General features: G+C 40.5%; 1 protein-coding gene across 1 annotated transcript in view; it reads right to left on the minus strand.

Moving 5' to 3' along the window:
* Positions 1-27,563, minus strand: part of PPEF1 (protein phosphatase with EF-hand domain 1) — a 113,602-nt gene that overhangs the window by 64,819 nt on the left and 21,220 nt on the right. The window contains 3 exon segments of the mRNA XM_027609540.2: positions 2,871-3,034; positions 11,278-11,338; positions 11,969-12,096. Of these exon segments, the coding sequence (XP_027465341.2) occupies positions 2,871-3,034; positions 11,278-11,338; positions 11,969-12,096 (353 nt within the window).

Consider the following 27,563-nt stretch of genomic DNA (forward strand, 5'->3'; position numbering starts at 1 on the left):
CACACACACACACACACACACACACACACACTACTAGAGCTAATAAATGAACTTAGCAAAGCAAAGTGGCAGAGTAAAAACTCAACCCACAAAAATTGAGTGTACTTTTATACACCAACAATAAACAATCCAAAAGTGAATTAAGAAAGCAATCCCTTTTATAATAGCAATCAAGAGAATAAAATACCAAAGAATAAATTTAAGGTAGAAAAAGACGTGTGCACTGAAAATTAGAAAACATTGCTGAAAGAAATCAAAGAAGACCAAAATAAATGGAAAGACATCATGTGTTTATGAATTGGAAGACTTAATACTGTCAAGATGGTAATACTGTCCAAAGTGATCTATAGATTCAATGCAATCCCTACCAAAATCACAATGGGCTTTTTTTTAAAGAAATGGAAATGTCAATCCTCAAATTCATTGCAAGGGAACCCAAATGCCAAAACAATATTCAAAAAGAAGAACTAAATTGAAGGATTCATACTTCCTGATTTCAAAACTTAACTACAAGGCTATAGTAATTAAGACAATGTGGTATTGGCATAAGGATAGAGACATACACAAATGAATAGAATTGGGAGTCCAGACATAAATCAATACATCTGTGGCCTATTAGTTTTCAACAAGGATATCAAGACCACTCAAGGGGGAAAGAATGAACTCTTCAACAGAAGGTGCTAGGACAACTGCATATCTATGTGCAAAGAATAAGTTGGATCCCTACCTCATAACATATATCCCCAGAAAGTAAGGGAAAATGGTTCATGGAACTAAATGTAAGAGCTAAAACTATAAAATTCTTAAAAGGAAATATAAGGGGTAAATCTTCATGACCTTGAATTCGGCAATGGATTCTTAGATATAACACAAAAGCACAAGCAACCAAAGGAAAAAAAAAATAGATGCATTGGACTTCACCAAAATTAGAAACTTTTGTGAATCAAAGGACATTATCAAGAAAGTGAAAAGATGACTTACAGAATGAAAAAAAATTTTCAAATCATATATCTGAGGGGGGGGCCTGGGTGACTCAGTTGATTAAGCATCCAACTCTTGGTTTGGGCTCAGGTCATGATCTCAGGGTCGTGGGATCGAGCCCCACATTGGGCTCCTTGCTCAGCAGGGGGTCTGCTGGAGATTCTCTCTCTCTCTCCCTCTCCTTCTGTCCCTCCCCCCCCCACACGCTCTCTCTCTCTCTCAAAGAAATAAATAAATCTTTTTAAAAAAATCATATATCTGGTAAGAGATTTGTATCCAGAATATATAAAGAAATCTTACAACTCAATAACATAAAGACAAATAACCTGATTTCAAAATGGGCAAAGTGTCTGAATAGACCTTTCTCCAAAGAAGTGTACAAATGCCTAGTAAACATGGAAAGATGTTCAACATCTTCAGTCATCAGGGAAATGCAAATCAAAACCAGTAGGAGGTGTCAGTTCACATACAACTGGGATGGCTATAATGAAAACACAATTTAAAAGAATAAACAAAAGCAAAAACAAGTGTTGGCAAAAAATGTGAAGACACTGGAACCCGCATGCATTGCTGGTGGGAAGGTAAAGTGGCGCAGCCACTGTGGAAAACAATTTAGCAGTTTCTCAAAAAGTTAAATAGAGTTACCATATGACCCCCCAGTTCCACTCCTAGTTATATATACTCAAGAGAACTGAGGACACATTCACACAAAAACCTGTAAGTGAATGTTGATAGAAGCATTGTTCATGAGAGCCAGAAGGTAGAAAAAAATCCAAATGTTCATCCACTGATGAATGAATAAACAAAATGTGGTATATCCTTATAACAGAATATTAGTCAGTGCAATAAAGGAGCAATGAAACATACTATGGCATGAATGTACCCTAAAAACATTAGCTAAGTGAAAAAGCCAGACACAAGAGGCTACATATTATATAATTCCATTTGTTTGAAATGTCCAAAACAGACAAATCCATAGAGACAGAAAGTAGACTAATAGTTGCCAGGGCTGAAGGGGGAGGGATGGTAATGAGTACGGAATTTCTTTTTGGGGTGATGAAAATGTTCGGAATTAGATATTGGTGATGATGGTTGCCCTGTTTTGTGAACGAACTAAAAACCACTGAATTGTACATATTCTTATTTATTTATTTTTCTTTTTTTTAAGATTTTATTTATTTATTTGAGAGAGAGAGAGTGAGAGAGAGCATGAGAGGCAAGAGGGTCAGAGGGAGAAGCAGACTCCCCACTGAGCAGGGAGCCCGATGTGGGACTCGATCCCGGGACTCTGGGATCATGACCTGAGCCAAAGGCAGTCGCTTAACCAACTGAGCCACCCAGGCGCCCTATTTATTTATTTTTCACTGGAGAATTGTTGACAAACAATGTTCCATTAGTGTGAGGGGTACGACACAGTGACTCGACAACTCTATATGTTACACTGTGCTCCCCACGAGTGTAGCTCCCGTCTGTCACCATACAAGGCCGTTACAGTACCATCGGCTACATTCCCTGGGCTGTAACTTTTATCCCCGTGACTTACTCATTCTATAACTGGAAGCCTGGACTTCCCACTCTCTTACACCGATTTCACCCATCCCCCCACCCTTAAGTCACTCACTTGAAAATGATGAATTTTATGATATGCGAATTATATCTCAGAAAAAGAAAAAAGAAATGCTGTACACCTACAGATAGGAAGTTTCTGTGCATCTGCGGAGACTGCTATTTAATAGGTTAAGCAAAGCAGAGGGTAGCTCTCACTTATTATGAAGCTTTTCCCCCAAGGGAGTACATTTCCGCTATAGTATTTTCATTCATTCATTCAACAGATAGTCACTGAGCACATGCTATGTACAAGAATCATGGCAGTATCCGCTTCCACTTGCCTGTTGTTGCCTGAAGGCCTCGACAAGTAAATCAATATCAATAAAAGTGAGAGGAAATTGCAGCCGAGGACCATTATAGGAGTCTGGGACGTCTATGAATGAGACATACTCCTGTCTATCCCTGCAGTCCTGGAGGGTGCTACCAAAGAGTCGAGCAACTAAATCTGGAAAAGGAAAGACGGAAAGGGTGGGGGAGTCAATATTCCCATACTTAAATTCAATAAATACCTTCTTGAATATCGAGCCCACATGAGGCACTGTGCTACACGTTATGAATACCAAACTATCCCACATATAATCATGAGGAAGGATTTGTTCTCAGATCATTAGGTACATTTACATGAATCACCCTCATCCCTTCCCAAGTGGACATTGTACCAAAGCAGTGAGTTCATTGGTGGGGAGGAGAAGGAGAAACACAGGGAAAACTGGGCAATCAAGGCACTTTGATGCTCTGAAACTCTACCTCTACATTTTTTGCCTACTCTTACATCTCAGATTTTTACAAATCGGGCTGAACACATAACAATGTATTGCATTTGATTCAAACATCTGTGCTATTCAGAAAATTAAACTGCAACATTCAATTTTTCCCCTGTTAAACACTTCAAATTTTACTTAGCTGTAATAGATTTCTCTCTTTACATAAAAACAGATTTTCTGACATGATTTTCTTTTTCTTCTTGATAACAAAGCAGATAAAGTTAGATGATGAAACACAGGCAGAAATACCCATAGGGTCTCTCTCTCAGGGAAACATTTCTGTGTAACAGATCGCCTGCACTGCCCATTTCAGTAGGTGCTGAGATCCAGGGTCCCTTTCTTGCTAGGCTGCTTATAAAACAGTCAGCCCAAGAACAGAAATCTGGCCAATTCGGTTGGAGAAAGATGAAAGGGGGTATGGCAGACTGACTGCAAAAGTGATCCCGATTGTCTATCTCAACATTTAGCCTGGCTCTTTTTAATGCGATTTGCAGCTACTCTCAACAAGAGTTTATTTCCCCAGGCTTTGAATCTCGGTTGTGGGGTTCATGACCTGTGTTGGCCTAAAGAATGTGGTGGAAGTATTACGTACCATTTCCTAGTCAAGACCTCAGAAGGCCTTGTATGTTTCCATGCTCTCTCTTTCGAACCCAAGCTACTAGCACAAAGCCCAGGCTAACCTAATGAAAGCTCCAAGACTATGGGGAACAAAACTGAGTCACCCCAGCCAAGGCCATCCCAGATCAGCCATTAGCCAGCAGACCTTCAAATACATGAGTGAACTCTCATCAAGAGCTGAGGAAAACTGCCCAATCAAGCCTGTCAAGATCAGCAGAAGGACTCGGATAACCTGTAGACTTGCGGGCAAAAGAAATGTTTATTACATGCCACTGAGCTCTTGTGGTTGTTTAATATACAGTATTATTTCATTAACAGATAACGGATACAGAGGATGGTGATGTATTCTTCAACTCATTAACAATTGCTACCAAGCCAATGGGAATGAGAAGTTTTCTGCAAGTAGTTTTTATCTTTTTGAATATTTAGAGTAGACATGTTTGGAAAGTGTGACGTTAGCAGATGTAGATAGAATACATGTTTTTTCATGATCCAGTTATGCCGAGAGATTAGAGTTAAGAACTAAACTTGAAAAAAAAATTGCTAAAATAAGTCATGATATTTGGTAATTTAAAAATGCTTTCTAAATTATTGTGTACCCCCCCCCCCGACACTTCTTTGGTGGTAGTTGATGATGTTTCATAAGAAGTTAAATTTAGGAATAATAAGGTGTGTCTTCAGTGTGGTCCAGCGCAGTGTATTTTTCTCATTTGGATTTGGTTTGAGATTTGAGAATCACTTAATGATTCCATTTTATGCTTGAAAACTAGAAATGCAGAGCAGCTTGGTAAATTTTACCTCAGATTCCATCAAGCAAGCAGTGAAGCCTAAATACTCTACTTAACTGTCTTAATGATCATGCCATTCCGTCCTTAGAGATACATCTTCCTGACTCTACACACTGAAATATTGGGCTCCTCTTGGGAAAACAACAAAGACAGACAGAAACAACCCCACTGGTCTCACTATATCATCTTATAACTGACTTACTGAGTAATCCCACCTGTGTGAGGTACAAGCCTGACATGATTTTCTTTTCCCAGTCACTGCCTTCACCCGTGCTCTGTCCGCTCTCCCTTTCTCATCAGCCCAATGCAGTCTTGTTTTTTTAAGAACAAAATTAAAGTAGTGTTTTTCTTCTTTAAAACAAGCAAACAAAAAGCTTGGTCTGGCCCTTCTTTCCATACGTTTGTTCACCTTCATTTCTTATAAGTCCTGTGATAAATATACGAAAAAGCACCATTTCCCTAAGCCATTTCTTAGTCAAAACTACTCAATATGAAATACCAATAAACATCAAATCATAATCCTTTTGCTGACTTTTAGCCACATTTAAAAAAAATAACATAGATTCTCTTCGAAATATGGGTAGCTAATGTGGGTCATATATGAAAACAATCAGAAGCTGTACCAATTCGAATGCAAGTAGTGTGGGCCGTAACTATCATAGCTAATAAGAAAAATTTAATGAATGCCAACAATATGTAAAGATTTGTGCACCATGTAATTTGAATGAATCTTTACCTGTTTGCTTTACAATTCTGTCAAAATGAATCTAAACTAATTAAATATAATGAAATCTTGAATTATAACCAAATGATACCTTTACAAGCTGTTCTAAAGAAAATATCTCAAAACTACCCCCCACATATAATCTTTTCTTTTACCCAGTACAAACTCAAAATCTGGACAGGGAACATGTTAAAGCCCATAATTAAAAAAAAACAACAACACCACATGCACGCACACGTGCATGCACACACACACACACACACACACACACACACTTTCTGCCAGATATGGCTGGGGAAAGAAAAGCACCAATTGAACTGCATTTTAGAGTTACTTCATTTCTCAGTTACGAATCTGGATTAAAACTATGAGTGTCCATATAATAAACTCAATAAATGGCAAAACTGCATTTCATAAGATTCAACACCTGTTCCTGATTATTTAAAAACTCAGAAAACTAGGAATGAAAGCCTATCTCTTAACAGAATTTTAAAAATTGAAATCAACAAGAATGGTTTTTCCATTAAAGCATTAACAAATCAGGATGCCTAGTTTCACTGCTTACTTTTCACATTGTTCTGCTATTTCTAGCCAACGCAACAAAACACAAAGCTGAAATAAGAGCTCTGGATAGAAAGAGGTAAAAATAAAGTTACTTGTGGCCAGTGTGATTAAATATCCATACTCAAGAAAATCAGTTGAGAAACTCCCAGAACTGATAGGAGAATTCCATACTACAGAGGTTTGAATCACAGCTTTACCAATGCTGAGATGAATAACCTTAGGAGGTCACCTTCTAAGCCTCAATATTCTCATCCAACAAAAGGGGATGATAATAATACTAATCTCAGTGGTTTGTCATGAAGACTAAATGAAATATTTAAAGCACTTAAAAGACATGGCACATAGCAAACATATAATAGATACTAGCAATAATAATAATTAATAATAAGTTCATTCATGCTATTGTTCAATAGTAGCACAATACAAGCTTGTTAAATACTACCAATAATCACCGGGGAGATATCATGGGGAAAATAACCTACTGACCATAGCCACAAAAAAATATAAAATACCTGGGTCTGATAGGACATTTTGGCTGATCTGGGAAGCAGAAAGGATAGTCAAAACAACACTTGCACACGCTCCCTCCCACTCCCCACTTCCACCAGTCTCTGTTTAAACCTATTGCTCTGTAGAGCAGCTTTGGCCTTCTACCTTATGGGATGGATGTGTTGAGTCTCCCCATCAAGTCCTATGAACCGGTTTGAGCCACTAAGTAGTAGGACACGGAAATGAACGGCTTCCAGATCACCTCCCACCTATGGAACACCCAGGATGTCTCAACTAACACTGTGCCTCAGAGTTAAAACCATTAGTCTGACGATATCTGGGAATGTTAAGTGATCTTCTGGTCCCTAAATACATCCCGCTTAGGGGTCCTGGCGCTTCTGCAAAACAGGCCTAGGTGGACGTTGTGTGGAACCTTCCCACCAAAGAAGGCCATCAGAAAGCAACCCACAGTAATGTACAGTACCGTGACCCTAGTTAACACTACTCTTATTGTATGCTTGAAAGTTGCTAAGAGAGTACATTTTTAAAGGGCTCACCACACACAAAGGACTTGTAACTGTGAGGTGATGGATGTGTTAACCAACATTGTTGTGGTAATCATTTCATAGTATATTCCTATATGAAATCACTGCAGTGTATACCTTAAACTTCTGCAATGTTATATGTCAACTATATTTCAATAAAGCTGGGAAAAAATTTTTTAAATGATTTTATTTATTTATTTGACAGAGAGAGACACAGTGGAAGAGGGAACACAAGCAGAGGGAGCGGGAGAGGGAGAAACAGGCTTCCCGCGGAGCAGGGAGCCCGATGCGGGGTTCAATCCCAGGACCCCAGGATCATGACCTGAGCCAAAGGCAGACTCTTAATGACTGAGCCACTCAGGTGCCCCATGGAAAAAAATTTTAAAAGAAATCAACCTACAAAAGTAATCTGCAAATTAATTTTTCCATTACACACAATAATTAAATCGGTAAGATTCTAGGACTCTATAATAGAGAGATGCATAAGAGAATAGAGGCCTAGAAATATGCCCTAATACATATTTTTTAAATGAATACATGGGGAAGGAGGCACTACAAACCATGGTGAAAAGATACGTTATGAAATGAACATTGTGGGAAAAACTGGTTAACTACTTGGACATTTTCTTTTTAGCTGTGCTCTTTGTTTTCAACCACAAGGCATCAAGATTTCCTTTTTTGGTTTAATATAAAAAATCCCAAATTTATGAAGTGTTAAAATTTTTAAAAGTCAAACCATAAAAAAAATCTAGAAATCCAGGCATAGCGATCCACATTTTAAATATTTCAAGGCCTTCTAAGTTTAAAAGCAGGGATTCACAAAGAAAAAGATATTTAGACTTGAAAGATATTTTAAATAATTAATGGGTAAAAACTTTCTATACCTGATGAAAAATATCAACCTAGATATCACAGAAGCTCAAGCAAACCCCACACAGGATAAAATATAAATGAAGCATCATCAAGGCTCATTATAGTTAAAGCCCTATTTTCCAGTGTTACTTAGGTTAGTTTGTTTCTTCCCCAACTCCAAGAGGTGATTCTGTTATTTGTAATACAGTTAAATTCATTTGTTACTGTGTGTATTCTATTTTGGAAAGACACACACATACATTCTTTTCTTGTTTGTAACAATTTTTTTGATGGATGTGAAACATTATCATGGTTCTAAGAGTCAAAACTTAGGTACGTTCAGAGGAGTGTTACTCCTTCCACAGCCCTCTACCCAACTCCATTCTCCCATTCTTTCTTTCTTCCCTGTTCCCACCCATCCACTTATCCCCTGTAGGTAAACAAGGTCATTAGTTTCTGGTTTATCCTATAGGTTTCTCCTGTATTTATTTTTGTGCATGTGTGCGCGCGTGCGCGCGCGCACACACACACACACACGCACACACACACTCATATCAGGCAAAGATTTCTCAAACAAGATGCAGAAAGTATTAACCATAAAGGGAAAAAAATTGTACTACATTAAAATCAAGAATGTCTGTTATCATCAAAAGGCAGCATTTAAAGATTAGGGGGATAAAAGGCAAAGACTAGGAGAAGATATCTGCAATATGTTTATCTAACAAAGATTCATATTATCATATGTAGAATACTTTGAGCACTCTTAAAAATTGGTAAGAAGAAAACAGCTAACCCAATAAAAGGATGGCAAGAGACCTGAACAGGCACTTCACCAAACAGGATGTTCACATGGCCACTACATAGACAAAAAGGTGACCAATTTCACTGCTCAGCAGGGAAATACAAATTAAAGCAGAAATGGGATACTACTACATATCAGGCAGAATGGCTAAAATGAAAAGGAATGACAACTCCAAGTGTCGAAGAGGATAGAGAACACTGGAACTCTCATCCACTGGTGGCAGTATAAGTTGGTACAACATTTATAAGAAGGTTTGTCAGTAGCTAATAAAGCTGAACACACGCATGCCCTGTAACCCAAAACTTCCACTCCGGGGTCACAGTACAACTTTATAATAATGGCCCCCAGTGAATCAAGCCCCTTTGTATCTGCATCTTTTTCCAATATAACGCTGCTGCTCCCCCCCGCAAGAGATGGAGCTTTCCTAGCCCCTGTGAATCTGTGGCTGCCCTTGTGACTTGCTTTGACCAATAGAATATGGCAGAACCGATTTTATGTGAGTTCCAGAGAATAGACCTTAAGAGGCCTTGTAGCTTCTGCCTTTGTCCTCTTGGGATCCAGCTACCATGTAAACAAGTCTGGGATATCCTGCTAGACAGAGAGGCTGCATGAGGAGAATTGAGGTATCTAAGATCATAGCCAATACCAAAGTCCCAGACAGGTGAGTAAAACCATCTAGACCTCCCTACACAGCCCAGCGAGGTTGAGTGAGCCCAACTGACACCGCATGGAACGAAGACAAGCCATCCCCACTGAGCCCAGTTCAAATGTCCGATCCACAGAATCAAGAGCAATAAAATAGCTGTTGTTTTTAAGCCTCTAAATTTGGGGTGATTTGTTATGCAGCAATAGATAACTGGAAATGAGAATATAGCAAAAGAAAATGATATATATGTTCACCAAAAAGGACATGTACAAGAATGTGCATAGCAGTACCATTCAAATTACCCAAACTGAAAACAACCCAAATGTCCATAAACAATAAAATGGATACGTTTTGGTAAATTCGTAAAATGGAACAACATTCAGCAATAAGAATGACCGAATTGCAACAACGTGGATGACTCTCACAAATACACCATTGAGTAAAAGACAGACTCAAAACTGTGCTTTCATTTATCTAGTGAAGTTCAAAAACAAGCAAAACCAATCTAGGACGTAGAAGTCAGGAAAGCCATCATGGGGGAGTTGGTAAGTGACGGGAGGGGGACAGCAGAGAGGCTTCGGTGGCTCTGATAATGTTTTCTTTCTTGTTCTGGGTGCGGGTTACACGGGCATGCTTACTTCAAGAAAATTTACTGATTCTTGTACTTAAGATTTGTGTGTTTTAATGTATGTTATACTTCAAGAAAAGTTTACCTAAGAAGATTATGCCACTGTCCCCTTCTTTGATAAAATTTTTTAATATTTTTAAATCACCTACAGAATTTTTTGACATGCAGATTTTTTTAAAATACAGAGCCTGAGAACCCAGGCTCTGTGGGTTCCCAGGCTGGAACCCAGCCATCTGTGGCTATGAATCTCCATAAGTGATTCTGATGCACAGCCCAGATCGAAATATTAGGTCATTAGCAAAAACAGTGCTGCTTCATTTCATCATCATTATATTTCCTCTCAGAAATATTTTGCCAAAGAACATGAAGCACAAACAACTATCTTCAAATTGCAATTATCTAAAAGAAAGAAAATGGCAAAATACCCACTTCCTCCCACTCCCCACTCCTCAGGTTTGGCTATTCTACCATTTAGAAAGCTTCTACAGATCATTAAATGCTTTAATTAGTTTCATACATATGCGCTCAGCTCAAAGCATGCCATTAAAATACCATTTTGCCACAGTGAAGGGTGCTCGCTGGATGATTTAAAAGGAGCTCTTAGATGCCATACACTTTTAATTAGAACAAAAAATGGTTGGCCCAAATTAAAGAAAAATAAGTTTTTAAGTCTAGCATCTACCTTGAAGTTAACAACAGTCATCTTGATTTTGCAGGAGAAATGCATGCATGCCTGGGGAATAACTATAATTTTAAAATCATTTTGAACCATACCGACATTGCCTGTCCCTGAGATGATTTACTTAGTCATTTCAGAAAGACTACATAAATGATAAAGGGACAGAGAGATGGACAGCTAGCTCTGCACAAAACGGAAAACCGTGTTCAAGCCACCATGTCCCCCCAGATTTGTTTATTTTGATCTCTCGGCATGAAAGTTTTGTCGATAAAAAAATAAGATCCTCTTTACTAAAGCTACTATTGTACATCAACAGACTGTGGTTCAGAGAAGGTGTTCAACAAATTAACATTGAATGAAATCTAATTCAGCTTCGTGAAAGTGACAAAATTAAACAAATTTAGTAAACAACAATCAGAGAAAAAAAAAGCCACTTGAACTGATTTCACCAGTTTGGTGTCACAAAGACAAGACGGGTGGGCATCTTTTTAATTTCTTAGTGTCTTCCCATCTTCAGAGTTTACATCCCTTGATGAGGACAATTCAATATTTAATGACTGCGTTTCAAAAGACAAAACATTTTACTTACCTGGGTCTTTCTCGTGTATATGTGTATAGTTTTCCAACATGAAGGAAAAGAAGTTGGATAGCTGGACAAAATAGAAACACATTAGTCAGTGAGTGATCCCCAGACAGCCACCATGGCAAATCCTGTTGGCGCGCTCTCCCAGCCTCTACCTGCTTCCCTCCTCCCTCAGCTGGTGGGCAGCACCTCCTGCAGAGGCAGAGGATATCATATATCCTCCTTCCCCTTAATGGCCAAAAAGGACTTTTTTCCTACTAAGAAGCATTAAAGCTGGATTTATACAGCAGTTTCGCAAGCTTGAAAAAGGCCTTCCTCGCCCATCTATATTTTCTTCTAGAACTCTCTCGGGTTTGTTCTCAGGAAATTCTTTCATTTTTTTAACTCCTTAAAATATTTTTTCCTTCGTAAAGTAACAACCTTACTTCCTCCTGGGACACGTGCCCAAGAACAGAATAAGATCATTTTTTATTAGTTAACTAGACATCTGGCAGCCCTCTTCAAAATATAAACTTCAGAAACGAAAAATACCTTCCTCTTCCCAAATCCTACTCTCTCTCCACAGCTACTTCCAAGACAATGTCACCCTCTATTAAAGCTTTCACCACGGTAAATGGACCCAAACTCTCCTTTTCTCAATTATAAGGGGTAAAGAGAAGCATTTTACCAAAAGAAGAGACAAACTGGCAAAACAGACCTGCAGTTGGCCTTGTTCATCAGCATATTCGATAGACTGGAAGATGGTGAGGGCATAGCGTTGTCTGGCCTTCAACCGAGCACTGTAACCTCGGTACCAGTTCTGGATGATCAATGCGGCTTTTAGCGCTGCAGACCCATAGGACATGGAAACCAGAGGAAACCAGTTATTATGCAGCTATGGGACAGGGAAGTAGGTGCTTCAGAAAAAAAATCAGTCCACCTGGATTCCTAGGTTCTAAAAATATACACACTACAATGGGATTTACCTTTATGTTTTTGTAAAATGTCCTCAAGTCTCCAATACTCAGAGAATAATGATGGCATAGCCATCGAGAGTAGGATTTCTGGGGGGCACCTGGGTGGCTCAGTCGGTTGAGTGTCCAACTCTTGATTTTGGCTCACGTCATGATCTCAGGGTTGTGGGTTGGAGCCCCGAGTCAGGCTCTGCTTGGGGTTCTCTCTCCCTCTGCCCCTTCCCCTGCCCTCCTGCTTACGTGCACTCTCTCTTGGGGCGGGGGAAAGGGTAGAGTTTTGGGGGCAAGAAGGTCTGAATTTGAATCCCAGCTATGCTAATCACTGTCTGTGTGACTCTGGTAAGTTATTAAAACTCTCAAAGCCTCAGTTTCCTCACCTGTGAAATGGGGGAAATAACAGCACCTACCTCTGGCACTACTCAGGCATGTTTATATTCTATGTATCCCTGTGAAGGAGCAATTCCATTCTTCACTATATACCCCAAAGCAATCCTCAGACAGCCCATAAGGGAGACGTATGGGGATACAGTGTTTCTTTGCTTGTGGCAGCAGGGAGTCTGACACCAACACAGGCTGGATGGCCATTGCTGGGCAGGAGAATGTGTAACCGTGGTGGGCGCACACCATGGCCTATTATGTCACAACTGGGAGCAATAGATTAAATAAACCCATAGCAACATGCATGTGGCTTAAAAATGTAGTGCTTTAGTGAGGACAGTTTTAGTTAGAGACAATGAAATATAACATGATGTCATTTTATATAAATTTAAAACACACATGCACAAAACCAAAATATACATTTCATAAGAATATATACAAAGGAAAAGACACTAAAAAATAGATTGGTTATTTATTTATGGGGGTGAATGAATATAGCATACGTGGGTAAAAAGGAACAAGCAAATTAATTAGCTAACATAAGAAAGGGTCTCGCACAGACCAGCGATGACAATGTACGATGAATTGAAAAGTATGCTTCACTCCAGCTTCTGTACCTGAGATTCAACTGATAAAAGACAGATGGATAAATGAACACACCTCCCCCCTTCCTAGCATTACAATAAGGATGAAATGAGCTACTACAGGTGAAGAGTTTATCCCCATGCCTGGTTAATAAATGGCTAAACAAACGGCTACTATAGTGATAAGCATCGTCTTGTTTGTAGATTATTCAGTACGCCGACTCTCTTCTGGGGCTCTGAGCCTTTGAATCATCCTGTAGCTTCCTGGCTTTGAAGAGAGCGATCAGGTGAGAGATAATGAGATTTAAAATATAGTCTCTTATGCCTTCCTCAAGTTTTCGAGCGAAGAGCAATCAACACCAGCTGGCTTCTTTTATTCATGCTATAATTTTTCCCAGTTAGCACATAAAAATTAAGAGTTGACTATAACAAGAACAATTTGAATTCCAAAAGCAGGATTCTAGCCTCCAGTCCCTAACCTTGGTTAATACTGCTGTGGTACACTAGATAGGCTAGTCATCTGAGGGTATTTATTTAGGAGTTTCTCCAAGACTCTCTGGCTCCAGAGACACTCATTTCATTATTCAGCTTCCAGAAGACCCCAGGTAATAGACATAAGGTCAAGTATCATGATCTTTATAGGGGAGCACCACAGGGAGAAGAAATAAGAGTGACTTGTTCAATATCACAAAGCAAATGATTGGGAGGCTCAAAATCTCAAGTGTTCTCACCGTGTCATTACAGAGAGCCCAGACTCACCTGCAAGGTCTGTTCTACGGGACAGTCCCTGTCATGACCAGCCAACCCTCACCTCAGGGGCTCTCTCTGTTCATCAAGCGCAAGGGAACTGTCCCAGGGCTATTTACCGAGCACTTACTGAGGGCCAGGCCATGGATTCATTTCCACAGTCCTCACCACACCGAGAAGCTGAGACAGACTACTTAAGGTCACTTAGGCACTAAGTGGAAATGCACGGCGCGGAACAGAAGCCAGGTCTCACTTAACCTCCGTAGACCTACTGACCTTTTGCTGCGTCTCAATCTGCACAATGATGCAGTGGAATAAATGATCACTAAAGTTTCTTCTACTTAGGGTTAGCACCACCGATAAGAAATAACCATGCTTACTATTTCTATAATTAATAATGGGACAACATAGCTACCATATGTGAAGGGGCTGCTAGAAGAGATTTAGCCCCCACAAGTATCATCTCTATGTTACACATAAGGAAACTTCAGGTTCAGAGAGGCAAGTATCTTGCTCCAAGTCACTTACCTAGTATGGACTCAGGTCTTCTGAGTCCAAACTCTGGGCTCTCTCCACTATAGCCAGTTACTTCTTTCCCTAATCTATGTGTACCTTTCTTTCCTTTGAATAAGAGCCACCATTTATGGAATGCCTACTATGTGCCCGGTACCAAGCTACACACGATACCTATACTACTGCTTCTACTCCTCCCCCGTGAGGGGAAATAGGTGATGGAAGCCCCCTGTCCTATCTCTACCTTCTTCAGTCCAGTCCCTTGCTGGGATCCTGCCCCACTCCCCAGGGGAGGAGTTGCTATTTTATCTGATAAGCACACAGTACTTTCGCCGGCTGTATTTCACTAGTAGGTGTGGAAGGCAGACGGCCATGCTCAGTTCCCTGGCTCTTGCATTTCCTTTTCTGCTCCAAAGGCAGTAAGCTGAGCCATCCCCTACTCCCTTCCTGGCTCAGAAAGCCATCATGCCAGTTGATGCTTGCATTCCTCACCGGAGCTTACCATGGCATGAATGCCACTTACTAAGCTATCACGTGTCAGCTGTCACCCCACACTTCTCTAATCTGCTCACCCGATGCTGAAACTAGGGCTCTGCAGGCCACATTGCTGATCAGCCCCCGGGGGGTGGGGGTGGGGGACTACCTGCTTGGCTCTGCCAAAGGGGGCGGTAGAGGGAGATGGTGAGGCGGGAGGAGGGATGAGAGACACACTCCTTCCTGTCTGCTTCCTGTTCCTCTTAGTGTCGCCTAGCAATGGCTCCCCCCACCAACCCCCCCGCCCCCTTGCCCTCCCCCCCCCCGTCACACGAGTTTCTCCTTGTAGCAGCAACTGGATCCAGTCTGCATTATGCAGCACTTGCACAACCAGCCTCAGGGCTGCCCCTCAGAGATACCAGCACCAGCTGGGCAGTCCCCATTGTCAAAGGTCTGAATTTCAATTCTGCAGGAACCCTCCTCCAAGTTTCTAGATTGCAATAATTCCAATCTCTCCCCTTTGTTCTCTCAGCCCTATAGATGGTAACTGTCGTACCTCCATAGGCCTTAGAGCTCCTTCAGAGACGTTTCCATTACCTAGGAACGATCTGATACCCACTTAACAGCTCTTTCCTTTCACTTCTCTCGTCACATCCCTCTATGGTTTCTGCCTCCTGACTAGACCCTGCCTGATGAGCCATTCTCATCGGGCGGGAAGAACAGGCTCAGGTTAGGCCTCAAGCGTCCACCTTCCTGGATGCTCCAGCTCAGGCCCTTATCAGAATTGTACATCGGGATTTTGAGTACTTCAGCAGCAGCTGACAAAATAGACTTTGATCCACATCCTGCTCCTGCTCCTTCGGCCCACAGTTCCCCCAGCAACCCCTCCAGCGCAGGGAAGGAGACCAGCAGGGCAGGGTTGGGTGTACCAACATCAGACCTCTAAAACCTCACCTGATTCCTAAGAAGCCCCCACCCCACCCCAAACACACACACACACACAGCCACTCTAGCCAGCTGAGGACTCTCCTCTGGAGCAGAAACCTGCAAAATGGCAAAGGGTAGAGCCCAGATAGGATAGACCCTACCCGAGGGGTTGCTGGCTCCATAACCCCCAACCCTGCCTGTAGAGTTGAAGATCTGTGTCATCCAGTTCTGAACTTGTTGGACAGCTTAGATCTGCTTCTGGTCCTGCTGCTTCATCACATAACAGGGCTTGTCTTCCCTGTCACATTAATTCCATGCAGGAAAAAATAAATAAATAAATAAAAGCTATTGCCATATGTGTCCCAAGGGCCTTCTATTTTTGTTTCTAGAAGGAAGCAACAGCCTAGGTTTAACAAGTTACCTGGCCAATTTCCTGTACCCAGCACAGGTGGATTCTCTATTGCCAAGCTGGGGGGTTTTGGGGGGGGTTTTATTTTTTAATGGCTTCTTTTCTATGGTGACAGCCATTGTCAGGTATTTTACATGGAATGAATATCCATGTAGGAGGTCAATGATGAAGGCAAATAATAAGTTCAGAGCATCTGTTTTGTGCCAGGCGGTGCTTTATGTGGATCCTTTAATTTGATCTGATTTAATCCTCCCAACAATCCTAGGAAGTGTCATTATCCTTATTTTACAAATAAGGAAACTGAGGCTCAGAAATAACTTGTTTGGGGTCACATCACTTGGCAGTGGGAGAATACAGAGTCAAATCCGGATCTCTGTCATTCCAGAAACTGGGCTTATAACCATTATGCTGTACAATCCAGTGTGGCATTTGGTATCAGCCATAAAAAATGAGACAATATGTAGAATAGCATGCCCTCCCTCCCACATCTTCCCTACCTCACAATCCCTATGCTCTTCACCTGTTCTATTGTTCTCCATAGCACGTTTTACCATCTGATATTCTATATAGTCGTATGTTTATGTGTTTATTGTCTATCTCCCCCTATTAGCTAAGCTACATGAGAATAGGGACTTTATTTTGTTCACTGCCGTAACCCCAAGCACCTAGGGTAAGGCCTGGCAATGGATATTTGTTGAACAAATGAACAAATACCTTCTAGGGCTGTTCTAATAATGATGTATTAGCAATGTATAATAATGTATTAGTAATGTCTTGATACAGGTATTCATAATATATTAATTAATTGATTGATTAATATAAAATGCTTAGCACATTGCCTGGCACATAGGAAGCACTCAATAAACAGTAGATGCTCTTTTTTAAAAAGGGGGAATAACAGATAATGATTGTCTCTCTCCCAGCTAACTTCTAGTGCCCCCTCCCTGCCAGATTCTTAATTATACATAACAGTTTATTAAAAATTTCACAAACTACTGTGGAAAAACCCACACCATCTCAGAACCCAAGAGTAAGGAGCGAGAAGAACCGTGCCAACCAGGATCCATAGGCCTCACTCCCTCAGAGAGCATAGTCTTGGCTCAAACGTCACCTTCTCAGCGAGGCCTTTCCTGACCACCCTTTTCAAAATGGCCCCCTGGCCCCCACTGCCTGTCTCATTTCCTCACCACAGCACTTAACACTATCTGATATAGCATATATTTTACTCATTTGTCATTATCTGTCTCCTTCCACTAGGATGTAATCTCTGTAAGGGCTGGGATTTTAGTCCATTGGGTTAGCTGCTATATGCCCTGAGTCTGGAATAGTCCCCAGAACATAGTAGATGCTCAATAAGTATGTGCACCCTGATGTTTATAGCAGCAATGTCCACAACAGCCAAACTATGGAAAGAGCCAAGATGTCCATCGACAGATGAATGGATAAAGAAGATGTGGTATACACACACACACACACACACACACACACACACACACACACACACACACACACACACACTGGAATATTATGCAGCCATCAAAAGGAATGAAATCTTGCCATTTGCAATGATGTGGATGGAACTGGAGGGTGTTATGCTGAGTGAAATAAGTCAATCAGAGAAAGACATGTATCATATGACCTCACTGATATGAGGAATTCTTAATCTCAGGAAACAAACTGAGTGTTGCTGGAGTGGTGGGGGTGGGAGGGATGGGGTGGCTGGGTGATAGACATTGGGGAGGGTATGTGCTATGGTGAGCGCTGTGAATTGTGTAAGACTGTTGAATCACAGACCTGTACCTCTGAAACAAATAATACATTATATGTTAAAAAAAAAAAAAGAAGATAGCAGGAAGGGAAGAATGAAGGGGGGGAAATCAGAGGGGGAGACAAACAATGAGAGTCTATAGACTCTGAGAAACAAACTGAGGGTTCTAGAGCGGAGGGGGGTGGGGGGATGGGTTAGCCTGGTGATGGCTATTAAAGAGGGCACATTCTGCGTGGAGCACTGGGTGTTATACACAAACAATGAATCATGGAACACTACATCAAAAACTAATGATGTAATGTATGGTGATTAACATAACATAAAAAAATAAGTATTTGTTGAATGAATTAAATTGCTCTTTAGTTAAGACTTTCTGTCTTGTGTTTCTCTTTATGCTGACAGGTGGAGTCAGGTTTGGTTTGTTTTTTAAATAGGAGTTTATTTGACATTTCTTTAAATAAGAAGCTTATATTCAGAACGATAAGGCATTCAAAGACTCTCTGCTTTTGGAATTCTGCTGGCAGAGGCCTCCTGAGGAGGCATCAGGATGAACAAATATTTCATGTAACTTTAAGGGGCCTGCTATCCAGTCAGGAAGAAAGAGAGACACAAGTATGATAGAATTCATTAAAATGAATTCAAATGAACTGGAAAGAGTATGAATCCTGTAGTAGCAAAAGGCTTTAAACAAGGGGGAAAAACATCTATTACCTCAGCTCTTCAAAGCATGATGAGAATAGAGTCTGGCTCAGCTCTGGGACCACAGTTTTCCTTGCTATTTTTGTTTACAGCTATTCTATATCTGCCATCTGCTAGAGTGTGTGACTGGCACAGTGAAACTTGAACTTCACTGGAAAAACAGCTCAAAGCACATGCCCAGTGGACATGAGATGGTCACAAAGCCTGCTTCTTAGGCAGCAAGCAAGAAAAGAACCCTATGAGACTCGCTCATCCACAAACTGTGGCATCCCTGCACAGCAAGGGCGCAATGCAGCATTCTTGTCCCTGGAAAGCATTTTTCTTTTTCTTTAAGATTTTATTTACTTATTTATTTATTTGAGAGAGAGAGAGAGCAGCTGGAGGGGCCAAGGAAAAGGGAGAGAATCTCAAGCAGACTCTGTGTTGAGCGTGGAGCCCAATGTGGGGCTCGATCTCCAGCCCTGAGACCATGACCTGAGCCTGAACCAAGAGTTGGATTCTTAACCGACTGAGCCACCCAGGTGCCCCTGCAAAGCATTTTTTCTTAAACAAGAGGGAAATGAAAGGAAAGCATGAGGCCCAGCCTCCAAACACTGACAGATCTCCTAAACAAAACTATCACTTTCCCTAAATGACAAGAGGTCATAAGTTGATCATTCTTGGAAACCTCTGGTGTTCCAGTCAGAGAGGCGCAAGAATTAGAGGTCATTTCTTTGACTTTTTTATTTACTCATGTACTCACCCACCCAGCAACCCATCCACATGGGATAATAAAAATAAGTTTTGAATTTGCAATCTAGAGACTTCCATTTTGGTTCTGACTCAACCAGATGCCAACCGTGTAACCTTGGGCAGACTGTTTAACCTCTCTGGTCCTCAGTATCCCATATGAACAATTAAAACTTGGAATTATGTGATCTCTAAGATTCTCTCCAGTTATAAAATATTCTAATTTATCATTCTATTTTTTTAAGGCCACAGCTGCAGCCTACCTATTATTGCACATAGCAAAGCTGAAAGTAACCATGCAAGGACAAAATAGGACATGTACCTGTGAACACCCAAATCAGAAGGTTCTTGACAAAGAGGACAAATTCTAAAGGCTACTCAAAGAAAACAAACAAACAAACAAACAAACAAACAAACAAAAAACCCCAATCTGAATCATTCCTATAGAAAAATCCAAGCCAAGTCAGTAATATCCTTGGCTTTCCCATCAAGGAATTGTAGCAGTTTGCTAGCAAGTGGTCTAGGAACATTAAACACTTCACCCATTACTTCTCTTTTAAATTGCCTAAAGTAGGGGCGCCTGGGTGGCTCAGACAGTTAAGCGTCTGCCTTCGGCTCAGGTCATGATCTCAGAGTCCTGGGATCGAGCCCCGCATCGGGCTCCCTGCTCAGCGGGGAGCCTGCTTCTCCCTCTGCCTCTGCCTGCTGCTTCCTTTGCTTGTGCTCTCTCTCTGTCAAAAATAAATTAAAAAAAAATTTTTTTAAATTGCCTAAAGTATGATTACTGTGTATGATCTCTTAACTGACTTGAGGGATAGCCACTAGATGGGGAGAGATGGATGGGGAGACAGACACACGTGAGAAGGGGCTAAGGTCCAGAGGTTTCAATGAAAAGCGAGAGATCAGAAAATGGGAAAATAATCATAAAGACTGCAGAGGCAGAGCTGATCCTGGTGGACACAGGGGCCAGGAAATGGGAGCGAGTAGCTCAAGCAGAGTGAGTAAGGGGATGCTGGGGCTTAGCAGGTCAAGGAACTGAGACACCAGTGCATTTGCAGTTGTTCATGGCTCCAATGAAGCTGCTCAAGACGATGCCAGGACGTGGTACACAGAGTCTGCGATAGATGGGGAAGGTGGAAGAAGGCAAAAACAAGGAAGAGCTAATAAATGGCACTCCCAAAGGGCAGAACCCTAGGCTGCAGCCACTGCAGACTTGGCAAACGGAGCTCAGGTTGTACAGGACTGGGATATTCTTACCCTTTTATTTTGAAACATTTTCAAACATACGGGGAAAAGTAAGAAGAGCACAGTTGTTAATATTTTGTCACATATTCAATCTCCTACTCTCTCTTGCTCTCTCTCTCTCCACGCATAATAACATCATTTCTTCAGTCTCCTTTATTCTAGAACAATTCCTTAGCCTTTCTTTCTCTTTAACTACACTGAAATTTTTGAAGAGTACAGGCTAGTTATTCAAAATATCCCTCAAATTGGATCTGTCTGCTACTTCCTCGTGATTAGATTCAGGTTATATATTTTGGCAGGGATAAGTGATGCGTCTTAAGTGAGTTACATCGGGCAGCACGTGATGTTCATTTGTCTCATTATTGCTGATATGAACTTAGACTATTTGGTTAAGGTGATATCTGTAGAGGTTGCTTTTGGGCAGCAGGCTTGCGCAATGGGAACCTGAGTAAGGTTAAAAGGGCCCACAAGCGACGACAGGGATGAATGCAAACTGGCTCATTCGGCGACCCACCTCAAAATAACCGCAGGCCCCCGCTGACCAATGGGCTACTTACAACCAGGTACAGGTACCAAAAAAGGAAAATTCCATATGTTCCCATATCTCCTCACCTTCCCACCCCCCACTTACTACAGCCCCTCATTACTACCTCCTGGCAGACACTCTCTCCTCTTCTGTCCGGCCCGCGCCGCCCCCTTGTCCCGTAGCCAATAAACCTCTTATCTCCTTTGTTCCGCTTCCGGTGAATTCTCTCACCACCCATGCCCCCCCCCCCCCCCCCCCCCGGCCTCCACCCGATCAGGTGACCTCATACTGTCTACCTAGAATTCTCTACTGTAGACGTATTTGCTTCCTCTTTATAATTAATAAACAATTTGCAGGAACATGCTTTAGGACCGTGTATATATTCTGTTCTCCAAAACATCCATGGATAATTTTTGCCCAAATCAATTCTTTCGATGGTGGTTGCAAAAGAGCGATTTTCTAACTCTTTCTCTCTACATTTATTAGGATTCAGATTTTTAAATGCCCCCGTTTAAAGCCTTCTTTTATTCATCAGGGCAATGGAACAACACAAAGACTACATAAAGCCCATCTTATGGAAGTTTCCATAAGAACTGAAATCCTTTGCTACACCATAGTTCAGGAAAATATGAAGCTTTAATCTATACAAGACCAAACTAATAAGCCAAATCAGGAAAACAACAGTTTACAAGTAACTGTGACCTCTCTGCCTTACGAATGTCTGCCAATTTCCTAAAAGAATCATTCTCATGAAGATCTCAATTTTTAAAAACTATTATATTTTTAAGTATGTAAGAAATTTAGCTGTGTAAAAGTACTACTAGCATTTTAAATTATTAAAATATTTTCTCATAGGAAATATGTTCTGTTCAACAATTCAATAATGACCTTTAATCTCCACTCAGAATTAAAAAAATTAAATGTCTTGACTGCAATTCTGTTTTATGTCTCCCTTGTTATTAATTACTAATCTGAGTTCTACTGCCACATTCATTCACCCAAGGTCAGATACGATCAGCATTAAATTTTGTCTTTTGCAGCTGCTAAAAAAGATAATGCCATATAAAGCCATAATCATATGAGAAAAGTTTTAGGATTACGGGAAATAACTGGCAATTGCGGCTGAGGTAATGCCCTTTCTTACACTTGGTTGAAATATGTCTCTTTGGAACAGGATTTTCTAACAATTAACAGGATCCAACTAAAAGCTGGCTTCTTTGTGAATTGTCTAGTCAAGGCTGGAAGCTGGAAAAGAGCATTTAAATGGGGGGGTGGGGTGGGACTTCATATCCTGTCAGCAATACTTTCTACCCCCTAAAGGCTCATGATTCTAGAATGGATATCTAAACAGTCCATGGCAGAGTCTCATAATACTGAACATTTCTAAAGCAGAAGTGGATAAGCCACACAGTAGATAAAGAAAAATATGAAGATGCATTTAATGGGTATAAAGAATAAAAAGGATGTTTCCTTTTTTGGGTGTGTTTCATACAGGCAACAGATGTGTTTGTAGTCAGTCCTGTATAAACCTCAAGGCCAACACATTATCATGTCAAAAAGTGAATGACTAACTAAAAATTATTGTTGAGAGGGATCATAATTTCAGATGAAGAAAGTGGTCTCCTTTTACAAAGAAAAGTACTCTTGGGGTGCCTGGATGGCTCAGGCAGAGGAGCATGGGACTTCTGATCTCAGGGTCACAAGTTCAAGCTCCACATTGGCTAGAGAGATTACTTAAATAAAAAAATAATTTTTAAAAAAAGAAAAGTACTCATTTAAAATGATTCCTGGGGCACCTGGGTGGCTCAGTCAATTGGTCGATCAACTCTCGATTTTGGCTCAGGTCATGATCTCAGGGTTGTGGGATTGAGCCCCACACCGGGCTCTGTGCTCAGCACAGGGTCTGCTTGTCCCTCTCCCTCTGCTACCCCCTTTCCCTTGCTCGCTCTCTAAAATAAATAAAATCTTTTAAAAAATAAGATAAAATATAATGATTCCCTAAGAGTACTCTTACTGTGATGAGCACTGAGTAGTATATAGAATTGTTGAATCACCATATATTGTACACCTGAAACTAATATAACACTGTACGTTAATTATAGTGGAATTAAAAAAAGAAAAGAAAATGATTCTCAATGGATGCCAACAAACCAGGGATATAATATATGATATGGGCCAAAAATAAAGATTTGGCTGTTTTGATATATGGATGATAATTAAAGCCGCGAGAGTAAAGTCACCCAAGGAGAGCATTCGAGTGACAAAATAAAAGGACCAAGAGGAACCCAGAGGAATCCTAATATTTAGAACTCAGGAGAAAGCGGAGCCCTTATGAACAGTTCAGAGACACAAGGGAAACCAGGAGAATGTGCTGTCACTGAAGCCAAGAGCCATGAGTGTTTTAAGAGGGGTGTGTGCAGAGTGCCAAGTACTACCAGGAAGCCAAGCCAAATAAGAACTGAAAATGGTCCACTGGACTTCAAGGTCATTCAAGAACTCGTCAAAATCATTTTCCACGGGATGGAACAGAGAAAGTAGGAGACAGCAGTGTGAACGTCCCTTTCAGGAGCAAGCTCTGAGAGGGAGGAGAGTAACTGGAGGGAAGAAGACGGCAAGGGAAGGCTTTCTTCCAAAGGCATGGAAAAAACAGTTACAAAGGGCCGTTTTGGACAACAGGAAAGTTCTGAATATGAATCCTATGTTAGGCAGTATTAATCCACCAATGCTAAATTTTTTTCAGAGTGATACAGTATTATAGTTATATAAAAGAATATCCCTCTTTTTAGGACACTCATGCTGAAGTATATGGAGGTTAATATCATACTGTCTACAACTTACTTTCAAATGGAGAGGGAGATAGAGAAGGAGAGAGGGAGAAAGAAAATGGTAAAATGTTAACAAAGTGGTGAATCTCGGCAAAGAGGATGTGGGTGTTCGCTGTATTCCTCTTTCATCTTCTCTCTGTAGGTTTGCCATTTTTAAAAATAAGAAGTTGGGGGTAAAGCAAAGCAGAAGGGCATGAGGAAAAAAATGTATCCAAACCAAAAGAAAAGGAAAAAAGAGGAAAGACACTTGAGCATGTTAGAATGTTAACAGGGTGGGGCACCTGAGTGGCTCAGTCCAAGCAACTGACTCTTTCTTTTTTTATTATTTTTTTATTTGAGAGAGAGAGAGAGAGTACATGAGAGGGGGGAGGGTCAGAGGGAGAAACAGACTCCCTGCCCCTGCCGAGCAGGGAGCCTGATGCAGGACTCGATCCTGGGACTCCAGGATCATGACCTGAGCTGAAGGCAGTCACTTAACCAACTGAGCCACCCAGGCGCCCTGCAACTAACTCTTGATTTTGGCTCAGGTCATGATCTCAGGGCTGTGAGACAGAGCCCTGCATTGAGCCCTACATCGGGCTCCACACTGGGTGGGGAGCCTGTTTAAGATTCTCTCTCTCCCTCTCCCTCTGCCCTTTCTCCCATTCCCCACCCTGCTAGCAGTGCTCTCTCTCTCTCTTAAAAAAAAAAAAAAAAAAAGAATGTTAATGGGGTAACAGCTAAGGGAGCAAGCAAGAGAAGTAGAAGGGAGAAATCAATGTCTCCCATCTCTCCACATGCACTTGCATCTAGAGAGCATTCCGATAGACTTTTGAGTGGCGAGAATTTTAAAGAGCATCTTATCTGATGTCCCATTTCACTGAGGAGGAAAATGAGGGCGATCCCAAGATGACTTGATGGCAATTATAAAGGAAAATCCTCCAACAACAAGAATGGCAAGGGCCCCTCTAAAGTTTCAGAAATGTTTTCCAAGAACAACAAAGATAAAGGAAACAATGTCATTCATTGTTTTTCCATGAAGGTCCCAAATTTAATATACAGCATTGTAAAGGACCTAACTTTGGGACAGAAGAGGTGGGGGATCTGGGGCTTAGGGTGGAAGGAGGGCATTTCTCAGGCAGCTGTGAATGGCTTGACCATTAGATTTTTAAACAACTAAATGAACTAGATGTTATTCCAGGAATTAAAGAAATATTTGGTTTACTAACTAGTGAAAATAAAGAACAAATATTTTTTAAAAGAACAATCTCCATTAGAGAAAATTTCCATTTTTCATAGCTTAAAGCATCCAACTCCAAAGCCAAAAGCCTTTGTAGGCTCCTCAGCACTTAGGGAAAATGAATAAATGCATTTCTAAATGGTCTCAAGGGCAGAAATAAAAGAAAATATATCATCGTGTTCTCAAAGTGCTCCATGGGAAAAAAAAAAAGCACAATAGATTATTAATTCAAAATACATCAATATAAAATTTTAAGTATAAAGTGAAGTTCAGGAGAATGAAATTGCAATGTTTAATTTCTATTTTTGGATAAATTCCAATTTTATAAGTCAGGGTACCATATCAAAAAGAGCATGGACTTTGGAATCTGTCAAGGCCAGTTCCAATCCAGGTCAACTAGTACATGACTTCGGGCAGTTCTTTAATCTAAGTCTCAGTTTCTTCATCTAGAAAAGGAGACTAATCAAAGCTTCCACCAAGAGTTTTTTTTTTTTTTTAAGATTTTATTTATTTATTTCAGAGAGAGAGAGAACGCAAGTGGGGGGAGGGAGAGGGACAAACAGACACCCCACTGAATGTGGAACCCCACGACATAGGGTTCGATCTCAGGACCCTGAGATCATGACCTGAGCTGAAACCAAAAGTCGAACATTTAACCAGCTGAGCCACCCAGGTGCCCCAGAGCTTCCTCCAAGAGTTTTGCAGAGAAATAGAAATAATGAATGTAATAGGCACGCAATATAAATGATAGCTATGATTTTTCTCTTCCCTGTTGCATATCACAAAAGAAGCAAAATAACAATAATAATACAACATCAGTGCTACTTCTCTATATGAAAGTAGATAGCCCACAGAAGGGGATAGCCTCCATTTTATACGTAGGCTATTTTTTTTTTCAAAAATGCCATGATGGGGCGCCTAGGTGGCTCTGTCAGTTAACCGTCCAACTCTTGGTTTCTGCTCAGGTCATGATCTCAGGGTCCTGGGACTGAGCCCTGCTCTATATTCAATGGGGTGTCTATTTGAGGACTCTCTCTCCCTCTGCCCCTGTTCGCTCACACGTGAGTGCTCTCTCTCTCAAATAAATAAATATATATTTTTTAAATGCCATGATACTCTAGAGGCAGAGTTTTGTACTGGGGCTGAATGACCAAAGTGGGGGGAAAAGCCCTTCACACCAGTCAGACCATGAGAAACAGGGAAGGAGCCCTAACCCCAGCTCTGCCACTTACTAGCTATGCGTTTTTAAGTAAATCACTTTGCCTCTCAAAGCCTCTATTTCCTTGTTTACAAATTGAGAACAATCCTTCACAGGCTGTGAAGGTCCAATGTATATGAAAGGGCCTGTACAACTATAAAAGCACTATGCAAATAAAAGATACTTTATGTGAGTAAATTTAATTAAAGTTAGTTTCTAAGAGCAGCAATGTTGAGAGGCACCGTAAAAGGGTGTAATTGTTGACGGCAAAAAAACCCACGACACTATACTCAGAACTCCTTGGGTTCAAATCCCAACTCTGGCAGTGGTTACTAATATGACCTGGACAAGTACTTACCTCACTGAGCATGAGCTTCTTCAAATATACAAAAAAGGAATAATAACACTTTACTCAGGTTTATTGCAAGGATTAAATAAAAAGTATGCAGAATATTTCGAACATTCTCTATAGTTAGTAATCAGGAAATAGTAACTATTATTTTTCTATCAAGAGCTTTCAAAACATTCATAACACTTGACACAGTAAGTTCATGTCTAATCACCTGAATATGGGAATAATCCAAAGTAAGGGAAAAACTACACAAAGAAATTCTTCCAAGTACTGTCTATATTAGTAAAAAAAAAAAAAAAAAAAAGATTCAGTATTAGAGGAATAATTAAGACTATGATGATCTATCCATTAAGTAAAATGTTTAGTAATGGTTAAAATGCTATTTACAAAGCATTTATAACAACTTGAGAAATGTTTATATAATAATGTCTTAGTGCCAAAAAATTAAGCTACAAGAAATTAATATTTAGGATGATCAGAAATCTATACTATACCAAAAAAAAAAAAAATGAAAAAAGAAATTACCAAAATGTTAACAGTTGTTGTCACTGGGTAGTAGAATGATGAATATTATTTCCAACGGCGTTTCTATGTTTTACAATATTTCTAAATGAGAAAAAGGTTTTATGGCTAAATGTAAGTAAATAACATTGCTTCAGTTTTCAGGTTTATTAATATGAAATCATAATAAACATTGACATATTCAACAAGAGATAATGGAAGAATAAAAAGAACTAAAGAATAAA

Source organism: Zalophus californianus, chromosome X, assembly GCF_009762305.2.
Source record: "Zalophus californianus isolate mZalCal1 chromosome X, mZalCal1.pri.v2, whole genome shotgun sequence".
Lineage (NCBI taxonomy): Eukaryota > Metazoa > Chordata > Mammalia > Carnivora > Otariidae > Zalophus > Zalophus californianus.